The sequence below is a fragment of the Leopardus geoffroyi genome, chromosome A1, assembly GCF_018350155.1.
Source record: "Leopardus geoffroyi isolate Oge1 chromosome A1, O.geoffroyi_Oge1_pat1.0, whole genome shotgun sequence".
Lineage (NCBI taxonomy): Eukaryota > Metazoa > Chordata > Mammalia > Carnivora > Felidae > Leopardus > Leopardus geoffroyi.
Window position 1 is genome coordinate 93,660,333 of NC_059326.1, and position 20,918 is coordinate 93,681,250.

A 20,918-nucleotide genomic window follows, 5' to 3' on the forward strand; every position below is an offset into this window, starting at 1 on the left:
ACAAATATTTACTTAGTGCCTCTTATACAAAACTGTATGTCTTGTTCAGCTGTACTCCAGTACCTATCATAATAAATTTGTAGACCACGTAGGCAGAAGGAATCTGTACACCTTCCAAAACTGACCCAGTCATGCAGAGTTCAAAATACACCAGGGAATCAGAATTCAGAACATATGGAGAGATGAGAGCAGAACCAATCTGCTCTCGTCTTAGCCCGTCCCAGGCAGCTTTGGAGGCTCGCTTCAAAACCCAGCAGTGCAGAGCAAAACCGCCTCCTTCTCCTCGTCCCCAGACTTTTACTCTGAATGACTAATTCACAGCTTCTTAGCCGCAGCCAAATCACACTCCTCAGCCAACTCCAACTCACAAGGCTACAGCAGATACACTTTTCACAGCCTGCTTTACGGAACACTGCACCTCTTCCGCCAACCTTCTCCTATCTTTCTATTTACAATTCCTGGAAAGTTCATTTCTCCTCAAACCTTTACAGGCTTTGCACCTCAAACACCATACAGATGTTCAGTGCAGACTTAATAACGTTTTGCAGGAAAGGGGAGCACAGGACAGGCTATCTAAAATACGGAGACAAAATGGTTTGTCTTTTCCCTTTTACACTCGGAAGTAATGAGGCCAAGCGATTCACAGCCTACGAGAGGAAGTAAAAAAGGAAGCTCAGAGTTGACCGGAAAAATGGTTGGGAAGTGAAAAAAGGCGGAAAATGGAGATCCCACAAGGCCTGGCCTTACGGCTCCCCCAGTCCTCCCGCCGTAGCTCGCGGGTGGAGAGCCACGGCACACCCGCCCGAGAGGAGAGGCACCGGGCAGCGCCGGGTGGGCGGCGGCGCAGGCTCCGCGGCGCCTTTCCGCTGCGACCGGGCTCCGTCCCCACCCCGATGACCACGGCTACCAATCACCTGCTGGTCTCGAGCGAAGAATAACGCTCAGGCAAGACCTGGAGGCAGCGCTGGAAGAACCGCACGTGCCGGTCTCGCAGGAAATCCAGCCGCTCTCCCTCACCGCTCCCCGCCGGACGCTCGTCCTCCGTGGCCGCCATGCTGCTGCGGAAGCGACGTCCGCCGCGACCCGGAAGCAGTTGGCGAGCGCCGTGAAGGAAGCCCGAGGGGCGACTCGCGGCTGGAGCGTGGGGATGGGGCGAGCGCCGGGGGCGGGGAGCTGACCCGGTCTGTAGTTGAACTTCCTAGCTGTTGACGGTCTTTCGCAGTACTTTAATCCCTCAGATTTCTCTCTAGACAACCTTTTCTCTTCCGAGCCCTACAGGATTGGGGACCCCTCTTAAGCCTTGTAAAATTCAGCCCACAAATCCTTCCAGAACTTGTATCCTCGATAATTGGGAGGAAGTGCAAGATCCAAAGCTCCTAGTTTGCTTTGAGAAAATCACGGCCCTAAAGGGTGGTATATATGATAACGGATGGATCAGAATAAATTTGCCAACACACCTTTTTGGAAGGTCACAGTTTTAAGCTGAATGGGTAGGGAAACTAAACCTTCAAATCCATCTGTGGAGATAAATGTGTTTTAAATAATTATAGACGCTTCAAAGGTTCAGAGACGTTCCTAGTCCTCTCTAGAATACCAGGAGTCACTTTAAATATATATATACACACACACACACACACACACACACACAAATGCAATATACACAAAAGATACATATTCCTAAGTGTGTGCTTCAAGTCTTTTTTTTTTTTTTAATGTTTATTTTTGAGAAAGAAAGGGAGAGCGCAAGGAAGGGAGGGGCAGAGAGAGAGAGGGAGACACAGAATCTGAAGCAGGCTCCAGGCTCTGAGCTGTCAGCATTGAGTCCCCAGGGAGAGCTCAAACTCACAAATGGTGAGATCGTGACTTGAACCAAAGTCTGAGGCTTAAGGGACTGAGCCATCCAGGTGCCTCTCTTTTGCAAGTCTTAAAAAGATGTTACTCTTCATGCTTGAGTCAGTGTGTCATCTAGTAGCAATGTTGCATCCATTTGCCATAGCACAAAATGTTCAACTACCCATATGTTACAAAATGAAATAAGATGCTATTTTTTTTTTTTTTTTAAGAGGATCTTAGGGGCGCCTGGGTGGCGCAGTCGGTTAAGCGTCCGACTTCAGCCAGGTCACGATCTCGCGGTCCGGGAGGTCGAGCCCCGCGTGGGGCTCTGGGCAGATGGCTCAGAGCCTGGAGCCTGTTTCCGATTCTGTGTCTCCCTCTCTCTGCCCCTCCCCTGTTCATGCTCTGTCTCTCACTGTCCCAAAAATAAATAAACGTTGAAAAAAAACATTAAAAAAAAAAAAAAAAAGAGGATCTTAATTTGCTTCTATAATGTATTATTACCTTTAAGAGTTCATGAGGCAAGGGGCGCCTGGGTGGCTCAGTCGTTTGAGCTTCCGACTTCAGCTCAGGTCATGATCTCATGGTCTGTGAATTCAGCTCAGGTCATGATCTCATGGTCTGTGAATTCTAGACCCGCGTCTTGCGGTCTGTGAGTTCCAGCGAGTTCCAGCCCCGTCTCAGGCTCTGTGCTGACAGCTCAGAGCCTGGAGCCTGCTTCAGATTCTGTGTCTCCTTCTCTCTGACCCTCCCTCGTTCATGCTCTGTCTCAAAAATAAATACTAAAAAAAATTTTTTTTTTAAAGTTCATGAGGCAGTCTTTGGGGGGAAAAAATCCACCCAAAGGACAGGCCTGAACCCAGGTTCTTTATAGTCAACTAAGCAAGAGAAGTTTGAATATAATTTTGATTGTTCACTTTCTTAGAAAATCTACTACTTAAAATAAGTACTGCGTGGGCAGGAATTGTCTTCTACTTACTCAATAACCCAAAGCACCTAATTTTAGGCCCTAGTAATTACTTATTCACTGACAAACTGCATTAACAAAGGGCTGGGTATGGGCAGAAGGCTGTTCTGGGTGCCTCCTTACAAATAGGCCACGTTGCTTGGTTTCCAGGTATGCCCAGCAGAGAGTTTTCATTTGGTGATTACAGTTGAGATCTTTTTCTCACACTTACAAACATGTCTGAAGATGTTCAAAATGGAGTCATATCACACACATTTAACTAGAACGAACAATGCAGTCTATAAATGCTCTGAGAGATGATCCTACTCAACTGGGCCCTTAATGGGAACCCAAATATTTCATTTGATTCTAAGCTCAACAACCAGCAATCTCATCCAATTCAGAGGGTGGACTCACTGAGAATAATATCATATGCCTACTAGGTACGGAAAGGGCTTTTGAGGGGTGATTTTTGACCACACAAGTTGCTGACGCATGCATCACAGAATCTAACCCCCATGTGAAATGCCACTCTACATGATTAGGTAAGAAGTATAATTAGCTCAAGTTTTCAAAGTATAGGAATGATACAACATCTATATAATAGAACATTGTTCAGCCATTAAATAATAATGTTGGAAATATATAGAAACAGAAAAGTATGTGTAACATAATGTTAAGTAATTTAGTATAGTAAATAAAATGTACTCTAGTTATTTTATTTTAGGGTTTATTTTGAGAGAGAGAGAAAGAGTGCACACAGCAGAAAGGCAGAGAGAGAGGGAGAGAGAGAATCCTAAGCAGGCTCCATGCTGCCAGCACAGACCCTGATGCGGGGCTCAAGCTCAGAAAGTGTGAGATCACGACCTGAGCCCGAATCAAGAGTCAGACACTTAACTGACTGAACCACCCAGGTGCCCCTCTTTGTAGCTACTTTAAGATATGCAGGTATATTTTTGGAAAAAGTTACCCTGGAGTGGTAGAATTATGGGTGCTTTATTAATATTTTCCCTTTAGGGTTTTTTCTAAATTTCTTATTCCTATCTTTTTTAAACCAGTATAAGAAATGTTTATTTTGTCCTTCTATGAGCCTGTAACTGAGATATTATGTTTATTCTACATCCTTTATATAAAGGAACCATATAATAAATCCCTCACTTATTTTAGACTCAGAAGGACTGGTTTTGTCAAAGAAAATCCCATATTTTTATTAACAAACAAACCAAAAAACAGACAAAAAGCCATAAGAATCACAGGACCTGGTATGCTTCCCTTAGATGCAGGAAATGGAGAGCTGCCTTTGTGTGCAACAAAAAGCAATATGTTCAAAAACCATACATAAGAAACCTTCCTTTTGGGTATCTTGTAGTAGTTCCATTCTGTTTTTAAAATCTGTTGTCCGCGTCTATATTTTATTTCTAAACTGCCTCCAATCATTTAATAAAAAGAGTTCTAGAGAACAAAGACTACAAATAAAACAGGCATTCCTGATTAAGGATATTTTATGTTATTTCTCTCATTTTGCAGCAATAATTGTGTAATCAGAATTCAGTCTCCAAAATTTGGATGTCATCTACTTTGACTATTAACTGTGAGATAAGACAAGGTTTTGGCCACTACTAATAGTAAATTTCTAGGTCAAATGACCTAGATATGTCAAATTACAATTAAAGATATTCTAAGAGGAGCGCCTGGGTGGCTCAGTCGGTTGAGTGGCTGACTCTTGATTTCAGCTCAGGTCATGATCTCTCAGTTTCGTGGGTTCGAGCCCAGCATTGGGCTCTGTGCACAGTACAGCACAGAGCCTACTTGAGATTCTCTATCCCACTCTCTGCCCCTCCCCTACTCACGCTCTGTCTCCCTCAAAATAAATAAATAAACTTAAAAAAAAAAAGATATTCGAAGAGAAAAATTAAAAGCAATGAGTTTCCTACATTTACCATGGACATGGTACCATTCCTATATGATAGGAACTGATTAAAAGTAGGAACTAAGATTTTATAATATGAAAAGTTGAGTCAAACTAAGTTGTGTTTTCATGCACATAAATTTGGAAATGTTAAAATTCAATCTTTTCACCAAATATTTTGAGCCAAATGGAAGCAGTAAAAAAAACTGCACCAGCCAGGAAGATGTGAAAGACACAAAGGTTTTTATAAATGTGTGAAGTCCAGAAAGGCTTTTTTCCCCTTTAGGCAAATTTGGAATAGCTAAAGGAAACCAAAAAGATATTGAGAATACAAATAACAGGTTATATATGAGGGGAGGCATACTTTTTTTTAATAAATATTCTCTATAAAACAAAGCATGCTTCAAACAAATACAAAATGTTTATTACACAAAAATGTAGCAACTGAACAAACGACCAATTTGTTAAACTTAGAAAAGTACTAACTTATTTCCAAAAAAAAAAAAAAAAAAGGAAAACCTTTACATTTTTCTTACTTAAGCTGATTCATCTCCAAGTTATAAATGTTACAAAATTTTTGTTTAAAAAAAAAATGTTTCCCTATGATTTTCCCAGTTTATTTTGTTATGCCATGACGAAAACAAAGAATCTTTGAAATGTTCCGAGTATTGAAATGAAGCAATGTTTGTAACATCAACTTATTCGGGGAAACTTTTACATCAGTAACAGGCCAACATACCCATGAAATACCCTCTTAGTATAAACAGGAAATACAACAACGCCGCATGAAACTCAATACCTATCGGTTCACATACAACACAATTATCACTCTGACTGGGTTTAGGGCTATTGAAAGAACATGGTTAGTGACTCTCTCCTGGTATGACTGAGTATGTTGACATTCTCATCAACTGAGTATCAACTTCATTATCTCATATTCTTTTCTCAATTCCTTGTCTCCAGGTTGGGATGGCCCTAAAAAGAAGAAGGGCAATTATAAATACAAAGGAAATTTAAAAAAAAAAAATCCTAATTAAATACTAACTTAAAAAAAGTATAAGGATTTACTTGATCAACTTTTTGCTGTAAAATGTAGCATACATACAGAAATTGCATAAAATATAAACATGTAGTTATTAAATTATTATAAAGGGGACAGCCACTCTCACTCCTTTTTTACCTGTGTGGAATCTGCAGAAGCGGCCCAGAGCCTGTGGGTCCTGTCTTTTTGGTCCTTTCCTCCCAACCTTTGGTAGGTCTGTAAAGCCTAGAGGGATCTCTACTAACGTTGTTTTCAACCTATAATCAGAAATAAAATGAATGCCAGTTGATTTATATAAACTATTTATACAAACTAGTTTGGACTAGTGGGTGAGATCCCTAGTAACAGCAAGCAGTTTTAAGAAGCATCCTCAATATTAGCCAAACAGAAATAAAACTGTTAGTAACCTTTTCACCATAAACTTGTTTTTAAAATTTTATTTATTTTATTTTTTTAAAGTTTATTTATTTATTTGTGAGACAGAAACAGGATGGGGGGTGCAGAGTGAGAGAGAGAGAGAAAGAGAGAGAAAGAGAATCATAAGCAGGCTCCGAGCTGTCAGCACAAGCCCGATGTGGGACTTGAATTCATGAAACCATGAGATCATGACCCTGAGCCGAAATCAAGAGTCGGAAGCTTAACAAACCGAGCCACCCAGGCACCCCCTTTTCAGTAAACTTCTCATTGTGCTTCTAGAGCTAACACAAAATCTGGACTACATCAATCTATTAATAAACTGTTAATTTAGTTTATTTTTTTCTAATTCAATGATTTTATTCTGTTTCCATTGTTGTTCTAGTTTTTCTGTTTGTAACCTGAGGGAAATGTAAGGTAGCCAAGTGTGATAGTGGGATAGGCAGACAATAACTTTAGGACAAATAACCACCAGAAGTTCTTGATTTTACCCATGAGAGTCACCAACATCTGTGGTTCTGAGTCCTACCAGGGAGATTAAGCCATGCGCCTAGCTCACTTGGTCTAAAATAGAGGCATATACAGAAAATAAGAAAAACAGAATGAAGAGTAGGAAGAGAGAACTAATTCAGGGTAAAGAAAATAAGATGCTTCTGGGGTGCCTGGGTGGCTCAGTCAGTTGAGCGTCCGACTTCAGCTCCGGTCATGATCTCATGGTTCGTGAGTTTGAGCCCCGTGTCGGGCTCTGTGCTGACAGCTCAGAGCCTGGAGCCTGCTTTGGATTCTGTGCCCTTTCTCTCTGCTCCTCCCCTGCTCACATTTTGTCTCCCTCTCTCTAAAACATAAATAAAATTTTTTTTTAAAAATTAAAAAAAAATAAAAGAAGGTGCTTATAATGTGAAATGGCAGAATTCAAACAACAGTTGCCTAAGTTGTGCTAAGCTGTGCTTTGTAATGTAAATACATAAGTATGAAATTTAGAGGAAATGATACAGAAATGGAGCACTGAATATAAAGAAAATGGATTTTAGGGTCACTGGGTGGCTCAGTCAGTTGAGCATCTGACTCTCGATTCGGCTCAGGTCAGAATGTTACAGTTCATGGGATCAAGCCCCATGTCAGGCTCTGCACTGACAGTGCAGAACCTGCTTGGGATTCTCTCTCCCCCTGCCCCTCCCCCACTCACACTCTATCTCTTTTTCTCTCAAAATAAATAATTGTTTTTAAAGAAAATAGATTTTATGCTTGTATCCTTACCAATCAAGGAATCAGGACAGTAACAATAAAAATATAGAAATCTCAGCAGGCAGTACCTTTTCTTTTAATTTTGCCAGTCTTCTTTGTTTTTCTGCCTTTTCCTCTTCCTTTGACTGTCTGTCTAGAATTTTCAGTTCAAGTTTATGTAAATCCTAAAAAATACACACCAACAAAAGAAGGATAACATTAAGAAAACAAAGTTGATCAGAATTTGTTTCAAAGCAGCATTGATGCTGTTCCCTCTGCCAGGAAGGATCCCCCCTTTCTTCTCTTTCAAGACTCCACTGCAGCATCACCTTCGGTCTGACACAGCTACAAATGCTTCCCTTGCTGCCTATCTAACGCCTCAAGTGCCCAGGCCACACCTCCAGCACCGCACTCTGCTCTCTCCTAATAAACCCCACGTATTGGAATTAACCCCCTTCCGCTGCAGCCTCCCACTTGAACGTCTCCCTTTCCCAGGAGACTATAATTGCTACAAATTAGGGAGCATGGCTTTCTCATTTGGCTTATGTGAATGCTGGGTACGGGCCTGGCACGTGAGAAGCACTCAATATTCGCTGACCTCAATCTGGAAGTAACACCTCTACGTGCAGCATCAAAGATCCAGGGGGCCACCTGGGTGGCTCAGTCGGTTGATCGTCCGACTCTTGATTTCGGCTCAGGTCATGATCCCACGGTTCGTGGGATCGAGCCCTGTGTAGAGCTCCGCGCGGGGCGTGGAGCCTGCTTAGGGTTCTCTCTCCTCCTCTCTCTGCCACTCCCCTGCTGTCACGCATGTGTTCTCTCTCCCTCTCCCTCTGCCCCTCAAAATAAATAAATACACTGAAAAAAAAAAAAAAAAGAAAAAAAAGAAAGAAACCGGATTCAGGAACCCTATTTACTCACTCTCTCTTGAAACCTGGAAATCTCCTCAGCAGCCATTTTCCTTTTTTCTGCCTTTTCTGTCTTTTCCCTAATCTCCTTTTCCAGTCTCAGAAATTCTTCCTGTTCCTTCTTCTGCTGGGTGTAACTTTCCAGTAGTAATTTTAGTTTAAACTGGCGCTGGTGCTCTTTCTGCCGCTTCTTCTCTTTCTCTTCCTCTTCTTCTTTTACCTGGGAGGCACGTCTCACTGACATTTCTATACTTTTCTGCTTTTTCCAAGCTTCGACTGCCAATTTCTGCTTCTTTCTTTGTTCCTCTTTTCGCTTTTGATTATCTTTTTTATTGTGAAAGAGCAGAGATATGTTCTCTGCCTTTTCCTTTAACTTAAAAATTTCCTCCTTCTTTTGCTGCTTTTTGGTTTTCCAGTTCTGAATAGACTAAGTGATTTAAAAAAGATAGCAAGAGAAAAACTTTTTTAATAACCAAGAGCACTCTTAAAAAAATTTTTTTTTTAACATTTATTTATTTTTGAGAGAGCAGGAGCAAAGAGAGAGAGAAAGAGAGAGAGAGAGAGAGAGGCAGATTCCGGAGTAGGCTCCAGGATTTGAGCTGTCAGCACAGAGCCTGATGTGGGTCTCAAGCTCACCAACTGCGAGATCATGACCTGAGCCAAAGTCGGATGCTTAACCGACTGAGCCACCCAGGCACCTCTAACCAAGAGCACTTTAAATGCAACCTCAGGGGCGCCTGGGGGGCGCAGTTAAGCGTCCGACTTCAGCCAGGTCACGATCTCGCGGTCCGTGAGTTCGAGCCCTGCGTCGGGCTCTGGGCTGATGGCTCAGAGACTGGAGCCTGCTTCCGATTCTGTGTCTCCCTCTCTCTCTGCCCCTCCCCCGTTCATGCTCTGTCTCTCTCTGTCCCAAAAATAAATAAACGTTGAAAAAAAAAATTAAAAACAAATAAAATAAAATGCAACCTCAGGGAGCCTGGGTGGCTCAGTCGGTTAAGCATCCAACTCTTGATTTGAACTCAGGTCATGATCTCACGGTTGTGAGATTGAGCCCCACATCGGGCTCTGTGCTGACACAGCAGAGCCTGCTTGGCATTCTCTCTCTCCCTCTCTCTCTGCCCCTTCCCTGCTCATGCTGGCTCCCTCTCTCAAAATAAATAAATAAACTTTAAAAAAATGCAACATCAAATCCATCTTTCTAGAAAGAATATTGACTGCAGAATGCCGTTTCCTTAGGTTTTAAAGCTTTTTTTTTCCCCTGTGCAAATGCAATTTTCTACTTCTGTTTTATAAAAAAATGAATGTATCTTTTGAACAGTGAATAGTGGTTTATCCTTTTGGCCTTCCTCCTCCTGTCTGAATCCCCAGGTTCACATGGACTGTACCTCATCAGGTATCCTTCTCTCCTTTACCTCCTTTGCTTGTGTGTTCATGGGGAACATCTGTTTCCTCCAATTATCTCGCTCTGTTTCCAAATCCTCTTTCTAGGCTTGGAATACTTTCTGAGTGACCTTTCTCTGGTCAAATATCAGAAGAGGAATTAAAAAAGGGCTGGTTGAGGGGCACCTGGTGGCTCAGTTGGTTGAACATCTGACTTCGGCTCAGGTCATGATCTCGTGGTTCATGGGTTCGAACCCTGCATCAGGCTCTGTGCTGACACCTCAGAGCCTGGAGCCTGCTTTGGATTCTGTGTCTCCCTGTCTCTCTCTGTCTCTCACAAGTAATAAATTAATAAACTTTATAAACAAAATAAAAATAAAAATGGGCTGGTTGAGTGCATGAGAGCCAGGCTATTTGGGACCAAACCCTGGTTCTGCCATTTAGTAGGTGTGAACTTGGATGAGTCACTAAACTTCTCTGTCCTCGTGTTGCTCCTGTTGTAAATAGGGTTGTCATGAAGATGAAGTGAGTCAGTGCCTGGCACATAATGATTCAGAGGTGTGAAGAAAAAAAGTAAAATCGCTTCACTGCATTACATATGGGTACATAAATATTATTGAAAATTCTAGCGGCCTTCTGGCAGCCATAAAAGATACATCTACTGAATTTTTTGCCCTCAAGTCAGGAAACCATTTCTTCATCTTTTCTCATGGTGTATCACTCATTCATTAAATAAATCCCTGTGGTATATGTACTATACGCGAGGCAAAGTGATCGGAGCCATGGACGATTAAAACAATAGCAAATGCCACTTTGTACATAGTTACTCAAAGTGCAGGCCCACAAACGTATCGGGAATTCATGCCAGAACGTAGATCAATGCATTGCTTTCTTTAACAAGAAAGTTTTCTTTGGAAAAAAAGGGAACTGAACCAAACAGTATGCTTACTGAGTAGACGGTTCTAGTGCAATCGCTTTATCCTACTGGAAACCAGTTAACACTTTACAAACCCAGCCAGTCCCTGGATCAAGCACTGCTCTAGATGAGGTAGGTGCAAACACACCAGAACACAGAACGTGCCCTTGCACATCATAAAAGAGGTATACACGAGGTGTCTGTGGATCCTGAGGGGGCCTCCTGTGTGTGAGTGGGCAAGCGGGAAGTAACACCTGATCTGGGCGGGTTTTGAGAGGCTGGCGGTGGAGGGGAAAACAAAGAAGGGAGGGTCTAGAAAGAGAGAATAGGACAAACAAGGGTACTCAGGCCAGAAGGTTCAGGGCATGTCTGAAAGTTAAGTATCTTCATTGGGGCAAAACACGGGACATGTGAAGGGACGTGGGAGAAACAAATGGAAAATTTCCCACGTATCATCTTAAACTCACTAGAGTTTAAACTACATTCCTGACGCTCTCCCCCAAGCTTCTCTCTTCTCCTCCACCACGTCCTACTTCAGTAAATGGCCCCTCAACTTGCATACTCCACCCGCCTCACTCCTACATTCAGGCTGTCACCAAACACCAGGATACAGAGCGGCTGGGAAGAAGAGCCAGCTAGAATCCAGGTGGTTTACCTTTATGACATGAAGCACTGTGTCTGCTCCCTTCCCTGGAGAGATGGCTCTCAAACGTTAGCTCGTAACAGCACAGCCAAGTGGCCTTGTGACAACACAGACTGCTGGTCCCACACCCAGAGTTCAGATTAGGTCTGGGGTTGGGGCCCTATGAGTTCTAACAAGTCCCCAGGTAATGCTGACTTTGCTGGTCCATGGACCATTTTGCTGGTCCAGGGACCCCATGTTTTCAGTATCCTGGGAAAAAGGCCCAAATAATTTTTAATAGCTTGCTATTTTGAGGTTTTTAAAATGACTTGTTTCAGGGGCGCCTGGGTGGCTCAGTCGGTTAAGAGTCTCCTGATCTCGGTTTAGGTCAGGATCTCAGTTTGTGAGATTGAGCCCTTCATTGGGCTCTGTGCTGACAGCACAGAGCCTGCTTGGGGATTCTCTCTCTCTCTCTCTTTGCTCCTCTCCCACGTTTGCACATGTGCTCTCTCTCTTAAAACAAATTTTTAAAAAAGACTTGTTTCAAAAAAATTTTCTTAAAGTCCCAAATATCAATTTTCCTACATTCAACTTATTTTGAAGGAAAAAAACACAACAATGAACCCCAGTTATTTTCCCTAGGGTTTTATTTTTAAAAGCTATTTTTTATGTTTATCTATTTTTGAGAGAGAAAGACAGGAAGAACGGGAGGAGCAGAGAGAGGGGGACAGAGGATCTGAAGAGAGCTCCATGCTGACAGCAGAGAGCTCAATGCAGGGCTCGAACTCATAAACCGTGAGATCATGACCTGAGCCGAAGTCAGATGCTTAACCGAATGAGCCACCCAAGCCCCTTTTAAGATTTTAAATTAAAAGCATGTAGGGGCGCCTGGGTGGCTAAGTCCATTAAGCACATCTGACTTAGGCTCAGGTCATGATCTCCCAGTTCCTGGGTTCGACCCCAAAGGCCCCACGTCGGGCTCTGTGCTGACAGCTGGGAGCCTGGAACCTGCTTCAGATTCTGTGTCTCCCTCTCTCTCTCTGCCCCTCCCCTGCTCTCACTCTCTCTCTCTCTCTTTCTCTCAAGAATAAACATTAAAAAAAAAAACAACTTTAAACATGGAATCAACATTTCTTTAATGCTCCTTAGGTATGTCATCTGTTGAACAGTCATACCTTTGCTGTCCAACCAACCTAGATGACGTTTATTATAGCTGAAGTCCACAAAAAAGTGACTCAGACCTTGACCATCAACCAGGGGCAATTTTTGCCCTCCAGTGGGCATTTGGCAATGTCTGGAGACATTTTTGATGATCACAACTAAGGGAGTGTTAATGGCACCTTGAGGGTGGAGGCCACGGATTCTGCCAACCATCTACAACGCACAGGACAACAAAGAATTCTCCAGCCCAAACAGTAACAGTGCCAAGATTGAGAAGTCCTGATTTAAACCAAAGCCAAAATAATATTATTGTGAAAATGCAACTTGTCAGGTATTTGCTACCATTAAGAGTTACCCTTTCCTCTGGGTAGCCAAACTTTTGAGTCTTTTAAAATAAGCAATGAGGAGGCACCTGGGTGGCTCGTCCAACTCTTGATTTCAGCTCAGGTCATGATTTCATGGTTTACGAGATTGAGCCCCACATTGGGCCCTGCACTGAGCGTGGAAGGTAGCTTAGGATTCTCTCTCTCTCTTTCCCTCTCTCTGCCCCTCTCCCCTGCTCACATTCTCTAAAACAATAAAATAAAATAAAATAAAATAAAATAAAATAAAATAAAATAAAATAAAATAAAATAAAATAAAATAAAATAAAATAAAGTAAAATAAAATAAAATAGGCAATGAGGCTTAAGCTCCAAAACTCAAAGAAACTTTTCAGAATCAAAGACACTTTTTTTTCCTACTGCCTCTTTATTTTCTATTGACAACAATCTGGCCTTGGTGGTAAGATGACTTCTACCAAAAGCCTAAAACAGCTCTGGATTCCCCACATTTCAGGTGCACACAGAGGGTTCTGCCCACAGTCAGAAGTTTTCTGGACCGCTGTTTTATTTCTTGGGGTAGAAGTGTCTGGCCTTGAGGAAATACAACTGTACTTCACTGGCTGGGTAAAATGTTTACCTTCTCGCGGCCTCTGTTTCTCTTTGAAAAGAGTGGGGGGAGGGGACTCTAAACACACTTCCCGGAAAGGCTGTAACATTAACGACTAGACAGTGTCAAAGAGTTTACTAGCACAGTGCCTAGAAGACAGAAACATACAACAGATGACAGCTCTTGTAATGATTCTTACCTCTTTTTTTCTTTCTTCCAGGGCCAGAAAGGTTTGATACCACTTCTCATGCTGCTGAACTTCATCCTGTGTTCTTGCAGGAAGGTTTTCGAGAACCTCTCCCATAAACGCCGGCTTCCCTTTATGTTTGTTTCTCACCTTTACAAAGTTCTGGTGGTCATAGTCGTCCCAGCCCCCCTGTCGCCCTCCCGTCTGCTGAAGGAAGTTTTCAAAATCTACCACTTCTTCTGGAAGGGTGCTTGGCGTCATTTTGTCTACAGGAACCTTGCCTGACGCTGCTCTGCAAGCACGTTCTGCTCCTGAATGACCCAAAGCCCAGGTGTCGATTTTTCTTGATATGGCACTCAGCTCATTATTGGTTGTTTTCTCTTCTTTAATAAGCTCTTCATACCTACAATTTTAAAGGTAAATTGTCAATAATAAGATACAAACCAATCCATATGAACCTTTCCTTTTCCGCCCTCAAATTTCATTATTCCTGACTCTTTCCGTGTCATCGTCTCCACTTAGAATTATTAACATTATAAGCCTCAAAAGAGTTTCCTCAGAGTAAAAAAAAAAAACAAAAAACAAAAAACATAATTCAAATTCTTATTTGGGACATTATCTTGTCTGAATATAAATGAAAATTCAGTTTAAACATAAAAAGCAGTCTGAAACCTAAAACAAAAGAAGAGAGGTGTTATACTGCTTTTGTGTAAGACCAATATTAAATACAGAACAATAAAATGATTTGTGAACAACCTATTGAGAGGCAGTGAAACATAAATGTCAATCATTTTATATTAAAATGAGTTTGAAACATACATCAATCTCTGCTCTTCCTTGAAAGTATTAATTGCATTTTCAATTTCTTCCATCATTTCTCTGAGCTTTTCAACAACTGTAAAAAAACAAAAAAATATGAAGAAATTGTTATGTCATATCTTTAAAAAAGTTTTTTTTTAATGTTTATTTATTTTGGAGGAGACAGAGACAGAGCTCAAGCAGGGGAGGGGCAGAGAGACAGGGAGACACAGAATCCGAAGCAGGCTCCAGGCTCTGAGCTGTCAGCACAGAGCCTGATGTGGGGCTCGAACCCACAAGCCGTGAGAACATGACCTGAGCCAAAGTCGGACGCTTAACTGACTGAGCCACCCAGGCACTCCTCTTATGTCATATTTTAATATGACTAAGAATTAAATGTTGGGAGAAAAGGGAATGTCACACCTTAACTTAAAAATGCTTTGTAACCTAAAGGATAAGACAATTGCGCTTTTATGAAGCTAATGTTTATGGTTGCAATTTTTTTCCGACTATAAATTTATTCCTATACACACATATTATTAAACCTTAATATCATTATTTTTCCCATAGAAATGTTTTTTTTTTTTTTAATTTTTTTTTTCAACGTTTATTTATTTTTGGGACAGAGAGAGACAGAGCATGAACGGGGGAGGGTCAGAGAGAGAGAGAGGGAGACACAGAATCGGAAACAGGCTCCAGGCTCTGAGCCATCATGAGCCATCAGCCCAGAGCCTGACGCGGGGCTCGAACTCACGGACCGTGAGATCGTGACCTGGCTGAAGTCGGACGCTTAACCGACTGCGCCACCCAGGCGCCCCTCCCATAGAAATGTTTTACACTACACATGCTGTCTTGTGACAACCGGTTTTTATTTAACAAAATGTGCTTAAACACATGTGGCTAACTTTCCATATCAGTATATATGTATGTCCCCCTCATTCTTTTCATGGCTACATAGTCTTTCATTGTCTACATCTACCCTAATTCATTTAATTAATTCTCCAAGCAATGAACCTTTCGATAGATGCAATGCCATGCTAAATATTTTTGTGTACTGATTTTGCATGCTCAGATGTTTTCAGATGATAACAGAGAAATCTGAAATGCCAAATAAAACAGCATACACACCTCATGGTGTGGAGGACGCTGGTGCACTGTCCTCCTGGGAGGCTCTACCGACTTACTGTTCCTGAGTGCCCCCTCCTGCGCACCTCGAACCGTTTCCAAAACGGGAGGCCAAACTGATCGTGACTGATTTCAGTGACATTGTTGTGATTATTAATGAGCCTGAGCAGTATTTTCACATGTGTTTTGTATTTCTCTTGTTATAAACGAGCACCTGATAATCTTTACCCCCTACTCTATTAGGTTATTTACCTTTGTTGCTCCAATTTTTGGGCACTCTTTTTTTTTTCTTTGAAAGAGAGAGAGAGCTCAAGGAGGGGAGAGGGGCACAGGGAGAAGGAGAGAGAACCTTCAGCAGTCTCCATGCTCAACGTGGAGCCAGACACGAGGCTCGATATCACAACTGTGAGATCATGACCTGAGCCAAAATCAAGAGTTGGATACTTAACCAATTGAGCCACCAAGGTGCCCTTGTCAGCACTCTTTATATGTTACGGATATTAGTTTTTTTATAAGTTACATATGTATTGCTGATACTTTCCTAATTTGTTTTTCAACTTTATGGTTTGGGGCTTTTTTGTAAAGTAGTCAGGTATGTTCACTCTTGTCTTTATGGTTTCTCATTGTCATTCTTATAAACTAGAATACAATGATAAAAATATTAACTCATATTCTCCTCTAGGATTTTTATGGCTTCATGTATGAATTTAATAAATAATAATTAGGATAGTCACAGCTACTTTTTTTTTTTTTTTTATTAGTGCTTCCTAGATTATAAACACTGAACAAATGTTTTACATGCACTGTCTCTCTATCTCCCAAAGACTCCTGAGTCAGGTCCTATGACTATCTCCGCTTTACAGCTAAGGAAATAAAAGCTCAGAGAGATCAAGCAATCTGCCCAAAATCACATAATGAGTAAGGGATTTGATCCTTCAGGAATGAATGTCAGTGTATGCAGGGAGGTAAAGACGCTGTTTCATTTTTTCCAAATGGCTGACATTTGCCCCAATACTACTTAATCTCTTCCTTATGTATTCTAAATGCAATTATTTGAAAGGTAATTATTTCAAAAAGTAAATGATGGGAAAAGCACTGGGTTTAGGAATCAGGAAATTAGTCTTTTTCCTCTTTGTCAGCTGAATCTGAACTCCTCCAAACCAAAAGTTTCATGCTGTAGGTGACAACATTACCTGTTCTATCTGCTTCATAATTTTTAAGGATATGATAGCATTTTTAAAATGTTTATTTATTTATTTTGAGACACACAGACAGAAAGCAGGAGGGGGCAGAGAGAGAGGGAGAGAGAATTTCAAGTAGGCTCCACACTGTCAGTGCAGAGCCCGATGTGGGGTTTGATCCCGCAAGTATGAGATCATGACCTGAGCCGAAATCAAGAGTCCAGCGCTTAACCAAGTGAGCCACCCAGGCGCCCCAGAGTGTGATAGCATTTAAAGCAATTACATCAGCACCAGATATTAGAAGTAATTACCTAATACATCTTTATTAATCCCTAACCAATAAAGTAGGGCCGAGTTCCATTAAGGCCAAACAGAAAACCTGCTTATTAGGAAAGTATAAACAATTCTAACAAGCATCAGGCAATACTAATACAAAAGACAGAACATAAAATCTAAATTTACTTACAGTCAGGTGTAGGCTTCACATCTTTTAACTGATGCTGAAGTTTCTTTACATTGTTATGTATTTTGGCCAATTGTTGCTGGATTTTTGCTCCTATAAGGAAGAAGTATGTACTTTACCGACAGAGGTGGTTGTAAGACTGATCACCATCACTTAGTAAAAGACAGCCAAGAGCAATTACATAATGGACAAAAGAAGGTTATTTGTGTCAAAACAGCCTGAACATTTTAAGTACTCTAAACAAATAAATAAACAAATAAATAAAGCATCTCCCAATTTCCTCCAGTATTTAAAAGCACCATGGGTTAAATCTTACCATAAAAGGAAATGTTCCTTCTCTCTCTTTTTTTAACTCTTTGGGGATTGAGTGATTGGACACTGCTCTGAACACATGAACACAGAGAACAGTAGCTTAGATGTGGTCGTGTTTTGTTTTTAAAAAGTTTTTTCTTTCTTTTTGAATTTGTTATAATTTACGGAAATAGAATTTGATCTCAACTCTATCGTTGGCATATTAAAACTGCCTAACCAGTATTAATTCTACGAACACTGACAAACTTCCTAATGGGAATTAATTTCATCTAATCACATCCTCCAAGACAGGGGCTAATAAGACATGTGATGTAACAGTGACACCAGCCATGACCTTGAGGAGATGCCCAGCAGCCAAGGAGTGGTACTTACGCTACCGTTTGCCCACCTCAACCACGGGACTAGCTTGGAGTCACTCACTAGGCCCACAAAAAAAGCCTGGAAAGCAGATGAAGGTCTCACAGACATTTTTAGATGTTCTGTAGCAGCAGCAGAAAGACTGGATTCATCTTTTGTATTTTCGCTCTGAAGTAAAACCTTACTTTAATGTTTATTTAAATTATTAGGCTAATATATATTCACAGACATATGTTCATATAATTAATATTATTATTCATTGTTTATCATCTTTGGGTATTTTATGTGCTTCCCCTTTACTTTCTTGCAACTTTCCCACAAATGAGCATGAACCATCAAACAGCTCTGTCTAAAAGTCCTCAGAACCAATTAGGTTTTATGTATTTATTTACTTATACTTTATTTATTTATTTTGAGAAAAAGCACAAGTTGGGGAGGGGCAGAGAGAGAGGGAGAGAGAGAATCACAAGCAGGCTCCACTCAGTCAGCAGAGAGCCCAACGCAGGGCTTGAACTCACAAACCGTGAGACATGACCTGAGCTGAAAGCGGCTGCTTAACCGACTGAGCCATCCAGGTGCCCCCCAATTAGTTTTTTAAAAGTTTACCCATAGGCCCAGAGCCAGTGCTAACGTTCAAAACAAACCATGTGTATATGTGACTTTGGTTTCTTCTACTTTTACTAAAATCCAAGAGTTCCATAAAATCAGAAACTTATCCAGTGTATTTTATAGGGTCTCATTCATTCACAATTGCAGCTCTAGGTCGGGTAACTTTTCCATCAAAGTGTAGGTACTAGGAAAGCGTTCGGTTGTTTTGTTTTTGCCATGGTCGGATCAACTACAATGACACTGCCACAGGGCAAATGATCTTTTAATTATTCACTATGGAATTGACATTATGTATGGGCAAACCATTAATTACAATAGTACATAAATGCAGGCCAAAATTGTGGTGTGATATTTCAGGCAAGGAAAAGGTATTTACTACTTCTAAGTTGTAATATTGGAAGAAGAAACTTCTACATGCTTATACTGAAGTAATGCATTCCTTCCTCTCTTAGATAAGCCGAAAGTGCAAATAAAGAAGGGAAAAATGGTATAACAATGGGAAATGAAAAGATACAAATAAAGTTGCCTTAAAAATAGGAATGCACATAGGGGTGCCTGGGTGGCTTAGTCAGTTAAGCATCTGACTCTTGATATCAGGTCAGGTCTTAATCTCAGGGCTGTGAGTTCAAGCCCCACATTGGGCTCCACATGTGAAACCTACTCCCCCCCCCCCCAAAAAAAAAAAGGAAACACACAGTGTGGAGACACTCTAGTAATGGTATGATTAAGAGACAGAAATATCAGGGGCGCCTGGGTGGCTCAGTCAGTTGAGCGTCCGACTTCAGCTCAAGTCATGATCTCCCAGTTCGTGAGTTTGAGCCCCCGCATCGGGCTCTGTGCTGACAGCTCAGAGTCTGGAGCCTGCTCCAGATTCTGTGTCTCTCTCTCTCTCTCTGCCCCTAACCCACTCGCATTCTGTCTCTGTCTCTCTCAAAAATAAATAAACATTAAAAAAAATTGAAAAAAAAAGACACAAAAATATCAGTCTCTCAGTCTGTAAAAGAACTGAGAGAGAACGTAAGAAATATTAAATTAAGGATGCTTAGATTTCTCCATGAATCAAAGAGGAGAACTGAACATTTGGTAATTATCTTAGGTCCTGCCGTCATTCCGACAGAGGAGGAAGAATGATTTTTGCTACTACCTGATAGAAGATGACTTTTTACAACACTGCAATCTTATATTCTGCAAGAAAAAATTTATTAAGAATTTCTTTTAATTGACTATAAAGGAATACCATAAGCAGTCTACTCTTCATATAAGTGTTAATATTTTATAAAGCTTAGTTGATAACCATTTTTTCCTTTATGCAATGCTAAGCAGTTTTTTTTTATTAATGTAAGGATTTTGCAACATATAAAGTCTACAACAAAAGATATTTTTGTAGAATTCCTTTTTTTTTTTTAATGTTTTATTTATTTTTGGGAGAGACAGAGACAGAGTAAGAGCAGGGGAGGGGCAGAGAAGGAGGGAGATACAGAATGCGAAGCAGGCTCTAGGCTCTGAGCTGTCAGCACAGAGCCCGACGTGGGGCTCAAACTCACACACTGTGAGATCATGACCTGAGCCGAAGTCAGACACTTAACCAACTGAAGCACCCAGGCGCCCCTGTAAAATCCTTTTTTAAGGGGGACACTTAGTACACAGTTAACAATGATTAATATTCATAACAAACAGCAGAATATATTTACCATGCACTTTCTCATATATTGTCTTATTGGATGCACAGGCAGCTCCCTGAGGCCGAAATGGTAGGTTTTCTGCCACAGACAAGTAAACTCAGGTTTAAGCAACTGTGTAACTTGCCCACTGCACACCGCTGCTACAAACAGCTTCTGCAGCTGCTGCTGTTTACTTACTCAGTTGACAGTATCAGAGCGATGAGCAAAGATCAGAGCCGAGGAACCCATTTCCCTTCATTTAAGATATTTTAATGGCGTTTAACTGGTTTGGCCACCCAAAACCCAAACCCTCTTTTTCCTATTACATAGAAAGAAACGCACACAGAAAACAATCTAGTTCAAATGACCAAATAGTGACCTGAGAAAATAAATACACATCCCTAAAAGACAGACACTACCAACTAGAAAGTACTTTCATAGAGAATGTAACACAGTCAATGCACAAAGGCAAAGTAAAACAACTACAGCTTGATGTTACTCAACAGGTTGTAGTTCATCATGAGCTCAACTTACTTTCTGTTTTCCTGCTGTTGATCAGTTTATTTTCCAATTCTTCCAGCATATTCTGCTCACTTCTGAAGTCACATTTTTGGTTGTAGAAATGACTGCGTTTATCTTTTTCTATGTTAATAACTCTTTACGAAAAGAAATGAATGGCATAAATATGATTGAAATATCTTTTAAATTGTTTAAAATATGAAGACACTCATTATAATCAGTACTTACAGACAGATTAATTCGTCTACAGAGTCAAAATATAATTACTAGAATTAATAAGGCTAAGGAGTCAAAATAGTAGTTAGAAAAGGGTCAAGTTCAATTGTAATCATAAGTAATCTGAATTGTTATTTAAATTATAAAATGTGAGTTTAAGAAAAGGCAGTCATGGACTTGTTTTAAAGATACAATAGCAGGGCATC

The 20,918-nt window shown here is 40.9% G+C and overlaps 2 protein-coding genes across 3 annotated transcripts in view; both read right to left on the reverse strand.

Moving 5' to 3' along the window:
* The window catches only part of PGGT1B (protein geranylgeranyltransferase type I subunit beta), a 64,631-nt gene extending 63,543 nt beyond the window's left edge, over window positions 1-1,088 (reverse strand). The window contains exon 1 of the mRNA XM_045486080.1: window positions 915-1,088. Coding sequence (XP_045342036.1) covers window positions 915-1,054 — 140 coding nt within the window. The 5' untranslated portion in view covers window positions 1,055-1,088. The remainder of the gene's footprint in view (window positions 1-914) is intronic.
* Window positions 1,089-4,914: 3,826 nt separating this feature from the next.
* CCDC112 (coiled-coil domain containing 112) overlaps window positions 4,915-20,918 on the reverse strand; it is a 31,106-nt gene continuing 15,102 nt past the window's right edge. For both annotated transcript variants that reach the window (XM_045486091.1, XM_045486102.1), the window contains exons 3-10: window positions 20,512-20,633; window positions 17,042-17,131; window positions 14,291-14,366; window positions 13,484-13,874; window positions 8,290-8,703; window positions 7,458-7,553; window positions 5,869-5,987; window positions 4,915-5,663 (exon numbers count right to left, since the gene is read on the reverse strand). In XM_045486091.1, coding sequence (XP_045342047.1) covers window positions 5,621-5,663; window positions 5,869-5,987; window positions 7,458-7,553; window positions 8,290-8,703; window positions 13,484-13,874; window positions 14,291-14,366; window positions 17,042-17,131; window positions 20,512-20,633 — 1,351 coding nt within the window. In that variant the 3' untranslated portion in view covers window positions 4,915-5,620. The remainder of the gene's footprint in view (window positions 5,664-5,868; window positions 5,988-7,457; window positions 7,554-8,289; window positions 8,704-13,483; window positions 13,875-14,290; window positions 14,367-17,041; window positions 17,132-20,511; window positions 20,634-20,918) is intronic.